The following is a 14,602-nucleotide window of genomic DNA, read 5'->3' on the forward strand; positions in this document are numbered from 1 at the left end:
TCTGAGTTTTTATGTTTATTTCCAAGTGCCAGGCTGCCTTGAGGGCACCACAAATATCTTTGAAGTTCAATTACGGCCACCAAGCTCTGGAGTGGCTTTTCACCCAGGCACATTACATGGGGCTGTTCAAGGCCATCCGCTACATACACTGAGGTCACCAGAAATTGTGAGCCAGAACTACGATTTATTTGGGAGTAGGGAATCAGCCATTTCACACTTGACCTAGAAAATGTCTCCTTGTTCAGACAGTCTGCCGCTGTTAGTGGCTATCCATCCTCTTAGATCCTGCGGGCAGGAGCCACGTGGTCCTGGGGATAGCGTGCTTCTCCCTGTTCTAACGTGCTTATAAAACATCACAGCACCTTCTTATATTTTGTGAGATCTGCAAGTTCCATTTTTTTCCCCCAAAGGCAATGATAAGATTTCCTTAGCTCCCTGGGAATAATATTTGGTTGTATTTATTTATTTATTTATTTATTTTGTTTTTGGTTTTTTTTTTGTATTTTATTGTAATTATTTTGTTTGTGTTTGGGAAACAGGAAGTAGAGTGATAGAAACAAATGACACAAACGAAAGACCATTTTTGTTTCCATTGAAATCTTGAATTGGGTTGACATTTCTTCCATGGGTGCTTGGATCTAGGGACCAGGACACAGCATAGTGTGGTGCAGGCTGGACACTCCTCTCCCTTTGCAGCATAAGTGCAAACACATTTTCTCCCCTTCTAGTTCCACTGTGCACTGGAAAAATCATAATCCCCAGGCAGAGCCTCCCCAGGTCAAGTGTCCATTAGTAACCTTGTTTTGAGTTGCTGTTATTAAGTCATCTTGGCAACTAAGAAGTTGTTAAGAAATGAAATTTTAATGATCATGGATTAGCTTTGCTTTTTGATGACTTGTTAGGATTGTCCTCAAAAGAGCTACAAGTGTTGGTTACAAGTGGGGTCCAGGAGTCCATGGGGCCTTGCAAAAGAGGGTGGGGCACGTGGGCACGTATCACGACCGGCTTGCCTCTCTGGTCAGCAGCAGCACTTCAGCTGGCTTTGTGGTCCTTCCTCTGAGTGACAGACTCCTTTGACTTGTAGTCTTCCTCTGTGACAGACTCCTTTGACTTGTAGTGACAGCTTGTTCCATGCGAAATGAATCATAAACACATCCCAATTTCTTTCTTTCTTTTTTCTTTTTTGTCTTGGGTAAAGCCACTTAGACTCACTTCTCTGAGCCAGGTGTCTGCTCTCTTTCCCTGTGTTTTTATTTATCATTAGAGTGACCCCAAAGAGAAAGTTGAATTGCTGGGTTTCAAGGCCCTCAGCCCCTAATCTACCACAAGAGAATCTTTCTGAATCACTTCCTTTCCTATCAAGAGCCAGAGGGTAAAACTGCTTTCAGGACCTTCAACTAGGTATTTACATATAACTTTCTCTGAAGGTTTGTGGCTTTGCTTTGTAGCCGCAGGTGGAGGGCACAGGCTGCTAGTTTTTTTTTTAAAAAAAATACATTTTATTAGTTTAGTCATATTACATCTCAATTGTTATCCTATCCCTTGCATCCTCCCATTCCTCCTTCCCTCCCATTTTCCCCTTAGTCCCCTCCTCTATGACTGTGACTGAGGGAGACTTCCTCCCCCTGTATATGCTCATAGGGTATCAAGTCTCTTCTTGGTAGCCTGCTATCCTTCCTCTGAGTGCCACCAGGCTTCCCCATCCAGGGGACATGGCCAAATATGGGGCAACAGAGTTTGTGTGAAAGTCAGACCCCACTCTCCACCCAACTGTGGAGAATGTCCTGTCCATTGGCTAGATCTTGGTAGGGGTTTGACGTTTACTGCATGTATTATCCTTGGCTGGTGCCATAGTTTGAGCAGGACTCCTGGGCCCAGATCTGCCCTTCATAATGTTCTTCTTATAGGGGTTTCTAGGACCCCCTGGATCCTTCTATTTCCCCATTCTCCCATACTTCTCTCACCTAGAGTCCCAATAGGATGTCCTCCCCTCTGTCCCACTTTCCTGGTAAGTGAAGACTTTCATGGGACATATCCCTTGGGCTAGTGTCCAGATATAAGTGAATATATTCCTTTTGACTTTTTCTGCTTCTGGGTTAACTCACTCATTATGATCCTTTCTAGTTTCATCCATTTGTCCACAAATTTTGGGAATTCCTTGTTTTTAATAGCTGAGTAGTATTCCATACTGTAAATGTACCACAGTTTCTTTATTCATTCTTCTACTGAGGGACACTTAGGCTGTTTCCATGTTCTGGCTATTATGAATAAGGCTGCTATGAACATGGTTGAGCAAATGTTCTTGTTGTGTGATGGATATATTCCAAGGAGTGGAATAGCTGGGTCTTGAGGAAGCCTTATTCCCAGTTTTCTGAGATAGCGCCAGATAGATTTCCAAAGTGGCTGTACTAGTTTGCATTCCCACCAGCAATGAAGGAGTGTTCCTCTCTCTCCATATCTGGCTGCTAGTTTTGAAGAGAAGCTGCCTGTCACAGCAACTGGATGTGGGGCTGCAGTTCAGGCACCACCTAGCACCAGTACCACCTAGGCTAATGAGACTACCCAGTGCTGGTACCACTCAGGCTAGTGCAGTGAGGTCACCCAGTGCCAATTCCACCCAGGATTGTTAGGCTATCCAATTTCAGTACCATCCAGGCTAGTGAGGCCATATTGGTTCAATGAAATGGTCCTTAACAAGTACAAAAGATTTCATTGAAAACACATGACATAATAGCCATGGACACTAGAAATGGAAACAAGCACTTATTTCATTTGGCCCTGGCTGATATGCCTAAATGTCCATCGGCATGTGTAAAAGGCTCACAGGGTTTGGAAGGCAGACATTTAGTCAGTTGGTCTTTATTTTGACCCTGAAAATGTTGAACACCTTGAGTGGAGGGGCTCATGCTAATTATTATTACTCTTAGCAAATCCCTTCAGTGACATTCTATGATCTTTTACTTAGGTATAAAACGATGATTAGAACTGCAACATGGTGCAAAGGAGAGCAAGTCCTGAGCCTGCATCCCAAAGACCTGATAGTATCCCTGGACCTGCTGTCGAGAGCCTGTGTCAACTCAGGCCAGTTGCAGGGGCCCCATGTCTTCATTGGTAAGATGAGGCCAAGCAATTAGGTGTTCCCTGTTGTTGAGATCTACAGCTTCCTTTTCCTCCCAGGAGAATGAGGCGATTTTAAGTCCCAGAAGTCTAATTCAGGGCAGTAGTAAGTTCTTATGTTGCTTCCCGGCTACAGAAATGATTTTTGGCTGTGTTATATTGATGTTGGCAGGAATTGTTCTGTAAGTTTGAGTTTAGGGAGATCCTTAAGGGTGAATTACTTTCTCAGAGTCACATAAATGAAAAGGCTATGAAACCCATGTGATGTGGTCAGCAAGTTCAGCTGTCTTCTCTGCTCAGCCTTGGCACTGCTGCTGAATAGAAGAAAGGCTGAATGGAGCCATGCTGTGTGGGGGCCCTCACCACTCGCCCCCCTCCCCCCCATCATGGCCAAGGACTCAGAATGTGTTCTGGGCTGTGGTGTGGGACTGACTTTGAACCATTGAAGGTTTGAGTTTTGGGTCTAGAGACTGCCAAAATTTATTTTAGAGAAAAACGTTTTTTTTTTTTCCTTACTTTTTTTTTTTAAGATATTTTCTTTCCCACTGATGAGCAGCAGCTGCAGCTTCTTCTTCTTCTTCTTCTTCTTCTTCTTCTTCTTCTTCTTCTTCTTCTTCTTCTTCTTCCTCTTCCTCTTCCTCTTCCTCTTCCTCCCCTTCCTCTTCCTCCCCTTCCCCTTCCCCTTCCCCTTCCCCTTCCCCTTCCCCTTCCCCTTCCCCTTCCCCTTCCCCTTCCCCTTCCCCTTCCCCTTCCCCTTCCCCTTCCCCTTCCCCTTCTTCTTCTTCTTCTTCTTCTTCTTCTTCTTCTTCTTCTTCTTCTTCTTCTTCTTCTTCTTCTTCTTCTTCTTCTAGACTGCCAACTCTCTTCTCCAATTCATTTCCTGTAGGGCGGATGTTTAGGCAACCCATTTCAGTCTTCTGGAGTTATCTTGAATGTGTGTAGATTGTTTTACAGTGTGGCTAATAGAAGGACCCTCTTCATTGCCTTTCCGAAGGCCATGGACAGTAGAGTGCATGTTTCCTCGGTTTGTAGACAATTTCCCAGAGAGGTTGTCACTGAATATGCTGAAAATGTCTAAGAGGAAGCACTATGTAATTGTTTAACAAACATTCTTAAAATGCTTGGGGGTTGGGGGCTGGAGAGATGGCTTAACAGCTAAGAGCACTGGTCTTTCTTCCAGAGGATCGATCAGGATGCAATTTGCATTACTTATCTCGTGGCTTACAATTATCTATAACCTACAATGACCTATGTCCTTCTTCTGGCCTTTGTGGGCAGCAGGCACACATGGTGCAGAAGACATACCTACAGGCCAAAACATCTGTTCACATAAAAAAGCAAATAAAAAAAATGCTTGGGAGTTGAAAGAGAAAAGTGGAAAAGAAAAGTGGATCTAAGCATTCAGACCTCAGATGCTTCTAATTGCTTCAATGAGCTGTGTGCAGTGGGATTCCAAGTGGACAGTTGCTTCAGGTACTAGCCTCCTCCTTTCAGCACTGTGCACCAAAATCAAGTCACTGCACCTATCTAGCACCCACCTGAAGACGTGAGCAGATGGGGGTCTTTCTCCATGTTTTCTTTCTCCTTTTGGACCTCTTATATCCATTGGCTTGGGTGAGCTTCTTTTGTACTGGGGTGACCTCTGTCCAGGTTCTCATTATCTTTCAGCTGACTGTCCATCTTTTTGTGTGTGTGTGTGTGTTTGTTTTTTTGTTTTTTGTTTTGTTTTTTTTTGAGATAGGGTCTCTCTGCGTTATCTTTGGCTGTCCTGGACTCACTTTGTAGACCAGGCTGGCCTCGAACTCACAACGATCTGCCTGCCTCTGCCTCCCGAGTGCTGAGATTAAAGATGTGCGCCACCACGCCGGGACCATCAGCTTTTGACTAGTCCTCTTGGACATTTGGCGGTTACTGTGTGCCAACCAAACATTGAAGTTGCCAGTGCTGACTGATAGCAGAGTGCATTCTCATTCCCTACTTGTATTCTCTGCTTGGATTTTCTACCAGTAAATTTCACAGAAACAGCACTTAGAGCACACTAAGTTGTCATTTATTTCTAATGTATACTCTGTCATTGTTTTTGTCACTTGAATGGAGGAAGGACCCTATAATAGGACTGCAGTACAGATTAGGAACATAAATACCTCAGAGCTAGGCTTTCAGCTCCTCTACAATTCCTCTCCTAATGGGATGCACCTCCTTAAACCCTCCTTGAGACAGCCTTTCTGCTGGTAGAGGGCTTTGCACACTCTGAGGTTCCTTTTTTAATTTTTTTTCTGAGACAGGGTTTTTATATGTAATAGCCCTGGCTGTCCCGGACTCACTTTGTAGACCAGGCTGGCCTCAAACTCACAGAGATCTGCCTGCCTCTGCCTCTCCAGTGCTGGGATTAAAGGCCTGACCCACCAGTACCGGCTTACTCTGAGGTTCTTACACTATCAAACTAAAGCCCCTCTCGGCCACATACAGTGAGGCTGACCCCTGGTTCACATTTCAAACCCTTCATTTCCATTCAGCTCACATTTATTGCATGCCCTGGTTTTTAGTCACTGTCCTCAGATTTCTTTGCAGCCTTGGTATCTTCATTATCCCCATGTCGTTGGCTCCATAACTGCATCCGTATGCAGCGATCAGGATGGAGGCATCGGGGCAGTTCGTCTCTCAGTAAGTGCTAAGCACATCCACATGCTGAGCTTCTGAGAGGAGGGAAAAGATGGGTGGGGTGTTTGGCTAGTTTGTGTGGTTTTTGTAACAAATGCGAACACATTTAATAACCATCTTATACTTCTGTAGGTCAGAATTTTGACATGGTCTTGTGGGCTAACAACCTATGCTTCTGTCCTGGGGCTCTAGGGAAAATCTGTTTTCATGCCTTTTCCAGCTTCCAGGGCAGGGCTGCTCATATTTTTTTTTGGCTTATTTTTTAAAAGGCTCCCTCCTTTTAAAAGCCAGTTGCCTTTCTCTAGTCTTTCCTTTGTGTTCATATTCCCTCTGATTCTCTTCTTCTGCTGCCTTCTATCTCAAGGGACCTTGTGATTGCACTGAGCCCTTCTGGGTATTCTGGGGGAACATTCCAAGTCTATTGCTGCCTCAGTCCCCTCAGCAGCCCTGATGTGCCTTTACCACATGAGCTAACACATCCATGGCATCTGGGCCTTGGATGTGGATAGCTTTCAGGCACCATGCTTCTCAGTACCAGTCCCACCAAGTCCTGTATGTGCTAAGCAGAGTTCTTGTGAGTGTGTGTATGTGCATATGGGTGCTCAAGTGTGTGAAGAGTATAGGTCAGTCATTCGCTATCTTACCTATCTGTCTGTCTGTCTGTTTATCTATCTATCTCTATCTAATTATCTTCTTTATCATCATCATCATCATCATCATCATCACCACCATCATTTTCTCTCTCTCTCTCTCTCTCTCTCTCTCTCTCTCTCTCTCTCTCTATCTATCTATCATCGTGTGTGACTGTGTATGTGTGTGGACACATCTGTATCACAGAATGTGAGGAGGCCAGAGGTCAACTTGCAGGAGTCAGTTCTTTCCTTCCATTAAGTAGGTCCTGAGGATTGACCTCAAGTTTGGTGGTGAGCACCTTAACTTGTCAAGCCATCTTGCTGGACCTTCCCTTTAGTTTTTGAGTGGAGCTCATTGATTTGGCCAGCCTGACTGGCCAGAGTTTCATGCATCCTCCTGTCTCCGACTTCTCGTGAAGGGTTAACTACTGGCTTATGTTGGTACTGAGGATCTGAACTCAGGCACCTGTGCTTGTGAGGATAGCGTGTTTTTGGAATCCTGAAGTGTGTAGCCTTTCTAGACTGTTAGCTTCTACTTGGTAATCATTCCTGGAAGATGTGTACAGAGGGCTTGCTTCAGCCATCTTTTATTGTGCCTAGCACTGGTGTCTGCCACTTAGGTTCTGTAGCTGTAATATGGAGATCAGCCAGAAAGTCACCTGCTCAAACTTCTTGTACTAAGTATGGGAAGCTGAGGCTAGCATAACTCTTATCTCCTTGTTTTTTTTCCCCATAAAATTGAGAAATTAATGCTAAACCTTTATGGCTCCAGGATTGGTTACAAGTTGAGAGTCTACTACAAGAGTGTGTTTTGGCAGGGAAACGGGGGTGGAGGTGGATGACTTTCCCGAAGCCACATGAACCAGAGACATGTTTTCTTCCCATGAGTCTGTGTGTGTCTCTCCCAAGGCAGAGGAAGTAAGTACTTCTGCATGTGCTGTTAGTATATGGTGGAGGCTAGCAACTCCCGAGTGTGTGGCATTATTTGGGAGGATTCAGTGTCCCTATAAACACAGAGATTTTAGCTTTTTTTTTTCTGAACATTTTTCAGCAGGACAATTAGAACCCATATTGTGTGTTCTCTCCCTCCCTCCCTCCCTCCCTCCCTCCCTCCCTCCTTCCATCCCTCCCTCCCTCCCTCCCTCCCTCCCTCCCTCCCTCCCTCTGTCTGTTGTCCTGTTGACAGAAGGATGTAAGGTAGCTGACAATAAAAAGAGAGATGAAAGAGGGAAGCCTTTAAAGGAAGAATAAGACTAGAACCCAAGGCTGCATGTGAGCATCAGGAGGGGCCGTGTGCTGCTAAGATGCTCTGCAGGGATGGAGGACTTTGCCAAGAAAGCTGACACTTTTGTGCTCCCCAGACCCCGCCTCTCTCTGTTTCTCACTTTGCTTTAAGCTTGATAATTTCTGAACACAGGTTGAGTGTTCTTTATTCCAAATTCCAAAACCCAAAGTGCTCCTGAAAATCTTTGGACTACTACCCGAGGCCACATCTGACCTCCCACAGTGACAGTGAAGACTCGGGTGCTCTGTACTTGTGTAAGCTGACCCTCAATAAATGGATTTTGTGTCTAGACAATCAGTGGTGGCTGCCAGAGGGCCCCAAGGTGAACTTGTCACCACAGAGCTACCGCTGATTAGGAATGCTTTCTTGACACTGACAGAGATTTACCGAGTCCAAAGTACTTTCTGATTTAACTGTGGTTCTTATAGCACCTGGGAAATGCCTTTGCTGAAATATTTAAGGGCCGGTCGTTCTAGCTACAGAGAATCAGTTACCTAGGTAACAGCTCTGACAGCCAAAAATTAAATGCTCTCTAACTTTGGGTTTCTTACTTCACAGTCACATCTTAGATCAAAGAGCGGATTTATTTTCACAAACGACAGGCTGACATCTTGAGTCATAAGCTGGTGCACCTTCGATGTTCTAGTGACACAAAACTAAAAGCAGGCAGGGACGAGATTTGTTGACTTTGAGACAGGGTCTCATGTATCCTGGGCTGGCCTCAAACTTGTCATGCAGCCAAAGGCTGACTCTGAACTCTGCTCCTCTGGCCGCCATCTCTCTAGTGCTGGGTTTACAGGCATGTAGCATCTTTGTGTGAAGCTTGGGATGGAGCCTAATCCTCTGTTCATGCTGAACAGGCATGGTCCAGACAGAGTCACCCCCTCAGCCACACACTTACAGCTGGGTGTGCAGCAGACGGACTTCTCTGTGGATGAAGGAAGGCTATGCTGGCCCCTGCCAGGTGATTCATGGTGGCCTCTGAAACCTCACAGTTGCAATGAAAACCAGTTTTCTCTTCAGATTCTTAGTTCTTGATTTTGCTTCTCTGCTCCCATTTTCAGACCCCCCAGCTACTGCTCTTGGCAGTGCAATCTGCAGCCAGGCCCATCATGAGCTCCCACATCCCTTCCTTTAGTGGCAATAAGCTCCGAAGCTGCACAGGCCCATCATTTTCATCTTAGGTGCCAGATGTCATGTCTTCAGAACAGCACTGGTCTAATTCTATTGGACCCTGCTCCAGACCTCATCAGAACTGAAGTGCTCATTAACAAAAATGTTTCCATGTTACTTATGCTGGCACAGGTGTTGAAACATGGGAACACTTGAATACAGCAAATATCTTTGGCTGCTAGGTGGCATAGAGCCTCTTGGAAACTAAACGATATACCTGAAATCCAGGCAGGCTCATTGGTTGGAATGCTTACCTGTGGCAGGTCTTCAGAGATGCCGTATTGCATTTATGTGTCACCTGTGTACTCCCTAGGAGAGCTGGTGTCAGTTACATGTGTCTCATTTTGGTATTTTTCATTTTAGAGCAAATATTCTTTTATTGTTATGTGATCCAGGATTCCCAGATTAGCCACTGAGCAGCTTTCACGTGTTCTGACTGGAGTCCTGCTGGAGAGGGTCTATTACCTATGTTGGAAAATACAACACAACGATTGCTACCACCAGCCATTGGGAGCACTGTGAAGCTAGTGGAGTGAGCAAAGCCAATAAACTTAAGCAAAGAAGCTTTTCTCTTTGAGAAAGGAAGTGGGCAGATGAACGTCCAGTCATTATCTGAAGAATGACAATGCCAGCATCCGTTTCTCCATAACCAAAGCATGGTTTTGTTTTCAGTAGGGTCATTTTTATTGGTCTGAAATTCTCTCCATGCTATCCAAGAAGGTTGGATTCCACTGGTTCTCTTAGCTATGCATGGGTGTCCTAGTGAAGGCTCACAGTGAATCCTCTGCTCAGTTCACTAACCTCTCTGTTTCTTTTCATTTCAGCATCTTTCAAGAACCTCCGCAAGAATAAAGAGGTGGTTCCGACTCCTGGTAAGAGAATGCACCGTGTGTGGTTCATCATTTGAAGGGCTCTGGTACATGACATGAGGTGTGGGCAGAGGAGCATTGGGGTCATTGTCCATCTGAGAGTCACCCAAGTGGGAATGATTACAGAGAGGTTACTTCATTCTTTGCCACATTTAGATTTTCCTGCCTCCTGTGAGAGAGTTTTTCAGCTTTGGATGCACTGGGCTCCCTTAGTTTGCATATGGTTTGCCAAGCTGTCCTCTGAATGGTGGCCATTAGGTCAGTTGACAAATGAATACTTCAACTTAGCATATAGTAGCACTATCTGCCAGTTAGTTCAGTTTCAGTGGACTTGTTGTTGCTTTATGCATTTATTTTGAAATTTCATTGCCTTTACCCTGATAGTATATGAACAAACGATTAGAGAAAAATCTCTTGAGACTGCTGATAAGCTTAGGATCCAAGCCAGAGACCTTAGATGAACACATGCCCCGGGGTGCTGCAGGGGATGGTCTTAGCCACAGTTAGAGGTTGATTAGATTACAGGCTGAACTGTGAAAGGAAGCTGTATAGAACACATAGGCAGTGACCAGAATGGCTCACTGATCTTGCTGATGGTTGCGTCTGAAAGACAAGGTGAGTTCCAAGGATGTGGAGAAGATATACTGCATCCCAGTATATCTTCACATAGTGTGGGATGTTATGCCGAGCTACTGTTTTGTCTCTTCTTTTTGTTATATCATATAAATACTTCATCCGTATAAATACATTCTATGCCTTTATTGTATTTTGAATTTTGATCATTCTAATGGCATGTATCTTCAGGAAGGGTCTATGCGAATGGGGTGAGGGTACTTCTGGTTCAGTCATGGTTTATTATTCCTTTATGTTTTCATTTATCAAACATTGAACTTCTTCCATATGTTGCTTGGGTGCTTGTGAAAAGAGATGCATAAGATACAAATCTTGCCTCACTGGCTCATGGCCTGGGTCTTGCCACAACCTTTGCATGGTCCTAACTGTATTCACTAGGGGGCAGAGAGGAGCCAGGGGCCGGGAACAACTGCCTTTCTAGGCCACTGACTTTCATCTGGCTCATTCATGACATATGACAGTCTTTATGTTTTCTTCCAAACCTCTGGTTCATGCATCTATTTTCACTATTTAAGCTTTTATAGAAATGGGTATTGTATCATATATGTATGTATGCATGTATGTATTTTTACTATTAAGCTTTTATAACAATGGGTACTATATCATGTAAGCATTTGTTTATTTTTACTATTTAAGCTTTTATAACAATAGGCATTGAATGATGTAAACATTGATGGTTTTTCTTCTCACAGCAAGCTTTCAGCTATTTATCATACAGTTTCTATAGCCATGTGTTTTCCAAGAGAGAATTCACTGAAACCAAGAAAAGAAAGCAGGGCTTACCAAGTCTATTCTGAATGCAGGGCTCCAATGCCATTATTGTCCTTTAACACAAAGCCCAGTATACTGCACATTGTGGCCTGGGCATGGCTGACTGAGTAGAGAATGTATGTGAACACAGCACAGTTCCACCGTTCTGAGCAAGCTCATGTGTGTGGGCGTGGAATGTGGGTGTAGAAGGTTGCGTATGTTGAGTGGGAAGGTAGAGAAACTCAGCGTATAGCTGGGGACAGGCCATAACTAGAATGATGGTCTGCCAGGGCCTGGAAGGGAGGCTGCCAAGATAAAAAAAAACTTGTATAAAGGAGAACTGTTAATGGTCAGCAGGAATCTCCCAGGCAGACACTGTAGAGAAGGGGCCGTGGGCAAGGGATCAGAGTGTTAAGGTTCATGGCAAAGCTACAGTGGGCTTTGAGAGGGATGTGGATGGAGTCAAAGGCTATTTGTGTAAAGATGGAAAGGACAGTGGTGATGTCGGCCTTGCCTCTTTTGTCCTTTATGTCAGTGATGGAGGAAGTCTGAATTGCACTAAGGAATGCCAATCCCAAGTATCAATGACTTGCACAACAGAGCTTTCTTTAATGACCACAGAAATCCCACTGTGGGGCGGCATCTCTACTGAGCTTCTCTCCTCCCCTGTGTGGCCCAGGTCTCCTTGGTGTTATGATGTCACCCATCAGCACCTGGCCCCTGAAATTGATGCCGAAGAGGAAGGGAGAGGCAGGAAAAAGTTGCATCAAACACTCAACCCTCTCAGTCCAGAAGGGATGAGTTGTGGCTCACATTTTTGGTTTGAGCTACTCATTTGCTCCATTAAGATGCAAGTGGCTGGGAATGTAGATCTGGTGGCCTGCTGATCATGGCTGCCTGGCCCTCATTTGATCTAAAGTCTTTTGTAGATAATGCTAAACAAGGGAGATAGTTGACCAAATTTACGTGTTATTCAATAGCAAAGGGAAGATGGTAAGGTAAGAGAGTTTAGTGTGTAACTGTAGTATTCTATCAGATTAGGAGACCTGGGACAAGGCAGTGGGGCCACACACAGGCCAACATGTTTCCGGGAATCGACCAAATGGTCTAGACTTGGTATAATGGAAATGGAAATGAAACAGGAGGTGAGGTCTCTGATTTGGGACTTGGCTGTGGCATCTAAAGGTGAGAGGGAGACTTGATCTTGGTGGGAAGGGGACAGGTGATTATGATGAACCTTATGCATGTCAGTTGGGTTACCTGATATCCCCCAGGTTCTGTGAGGCTCCTCTAGAAGATGTCTTTTCGTGTTATTTTCAAAGGGTAGTGGTCTTGATGCTTTTAGATGAATTGCACTTATCCCTGTAGGAATGTGGTTGCCTTATCCCTGGTGTATGTGGTTTGTTAGGAAGAGCTGATATTCATAGGTTTATTCCATGTACTTTACAGGATATCTTGTTAGTACTAAACACAGGCTCCAGAGTCTACTGTGCTCTCATTTCTTTCCTTTTCATTTAATAAAAGTGCCTTCCCTGTCTCAGTGACTAATAGAAAAAGTAAGCCTTTCCTTAGCCATTCAGTTTTCGATCATCAACAGATTAATTCCATCTCTGTGGTTAATATCTGGTTACATGCCCTTTATTTCCTCTTTCTTCTAACCTTTTAATACTTACATGAGGTTGTGTTTCTATGTGAGAGCAAATGTGATGATACAATCAGCATTTCAGGTTTAATATCCTGTGTGAAAATTTTCACTGTCATTACTAAATTCTTGATATTATAATAGCAGAATTTGTCTGTGATTTAGATGCTCCTATGCTTATTGGTGGTCTTGTCTTATTTTGTTTACTGAAAAAAAAAATAGAAAAAGAACAACATGACATTCTAGAAGAAAAACCCATACCTGCACTGCCAGAAACCCAAGTAAAAGCAGAAGTTCAAAGAGAGCCATCAATGGGACAGAAATCACTAGAAGAGTCATCATCAACACAAGACCAAAGGCATGAGGAACAAGAATCCTCTATAAAGTCATCTTTGGGAGCACCATCCCCAGAACAAAGACCTGAGCAAAAAGAATTCCATGTGCAATCAACCTTGGGACCAATACTTCCAGATCAACAACTTGAACAACAAGAGAAACCTGTACAGTCATCCTTGGGTCCACCATTCCCAGAGCAACAACTTGAACAACAAGAGATACCTTTACAGTCATCACTGGGTCCACTGTCTCCAAAGCAACAACTTGAAAAACAAGAGATATATGTACAGTCATCTTTGGAACCACCATTACTAGAGCAACAACTTAAACAAGAGGTATATGTACAATCATTCTTGCAACCACCATCCCCAGAGCAACAACTTGAACAACTAGAGGTATATGTACAGCCATCCCTGGGACCACTATCCCCAGAGCAACAACTTAAACAAAAAGAGGTATCTGGGCAGTCATCCTTGGGACTCCCATCCCCAGAGCAACAACATGAACAAGAGGCATCTGGGCAGTCATCCTTGAGACCACCATCCCCAGAGCAACAACATGAACAACAAGAGGCATCTGGGCAGTTATCCTTGGGATCACCATCCCCAGAGCAACAACTTGATCAAGAGATACCTGTATAGTCATCCTTGGGTCCACCATACCCAGATCAACAACTTGAACAAGAGTCCTCTGAAGAGTCATCCTTGGGACCAATTTTAGAACAATGACCTGAGCAATGAGAATCTCCTAAACAGTCGTCTTTGGGACCACCATTCCAAGAATATCCACCCAAACAATGAGAATCCCATTGTCAGTCATCCTTGAGATAATAATCTCACAAACAGATGACTCTGGGACAATACATGAGATAAATAATATGATAACAAAATATCAGCCATGTTGTGAAGAGTAGCAGTCAAGAACTGGACAGGACCACAGGCAAATGAAAATAAAATTAGACAATTTATTTTCATACTATGCTGAGGTATGCCAGTAAGGTATTACAGTTGTCAACCTCATATTTTGATGGCCATACTTAAAATTTAAAAGATGAATAAGATTAAATTCACATGGAATCTCTTTCTCTTTTTCATGATTGTAAAGGTAGAAGGGGAGGGTATGTGTCTAGACTCAGTGTATATGGCTGCTTGGAGCGGGCTTTTTCGTTTTAGCAACATCAGTCCACATGTCATTTCTCATAATATTCACTAGATTAAAACTAGATCATGTAATACACAGCTGTCCATAGTTAATTTTCCCTATGTAAAGCATCTTCCAGTTATATACTTGCATTTATATATAAAAATACAGATACTTACATATACATATATACTCTATATGTGTTAGGAGTAGATGATTGAGTGTGGATGCTTAAAAGAATGAACTCCCAAGTCAGATTGGACTTGCTCAGTTTCTGCACTCATTACATATTTGGGCTAGCTAGTACCTCACTTCATCCCAAACTGAGGCTAATGATATACCTGGCTTGTAGGTTGTTGGGATA

General features: G+C 43.8%; 1 protein-coding gene across 14 annotated transcripts in view; it reads left to right on the forward strand.

Annotated features, from left to right (window-relative positions):
• DCDC2C (doublecortin domain containing 2C) overlaps positions 1-13,901 on the forward strand; it is a 78,811-nt gene extending 64,910 nt beyond the window's left edge. For 4 of the 14 annotated variants that reach the window (XM_084792161.1, XM_084792166.1, XM_084792165.1 and 1 more), the window contains 2 exons: positions 9,693-9,740; positions 12,985-13,901. In XM_084792161.1, the coding sequence (XP_084648287.1) occupies positions 9,693-9,740; positions 12,985-13,739 (803 nt within the window). In that variant the 3' untranslated portion in view covers positions 13,740-13,901. Of the gene's footprint in view, positions 1-2,965; positions 3,112-4,395; positions 4,567-8,555; positions 8,578-9,692; positions 9,741-12,984 lie in introns of those variants that run through there. The other 10 variants (XR_014780999.1, XR_014781001.1, XR_014781002.1 and 7 more) reach the window with 6 other exon arrangements.
• Positions 13,902-14,602: the final 701 nt, after the last annotated feature.

Source organism: Acomys minous (genome assembly GCF_964271855.1).
Source record: "Acomys minous genome assembly, chromosome: 8".
NCBI lineage: Eukaryota > Metazoa > Chordata > Mammalia > Rodentia > Muridae > Acomys > Acomys minous.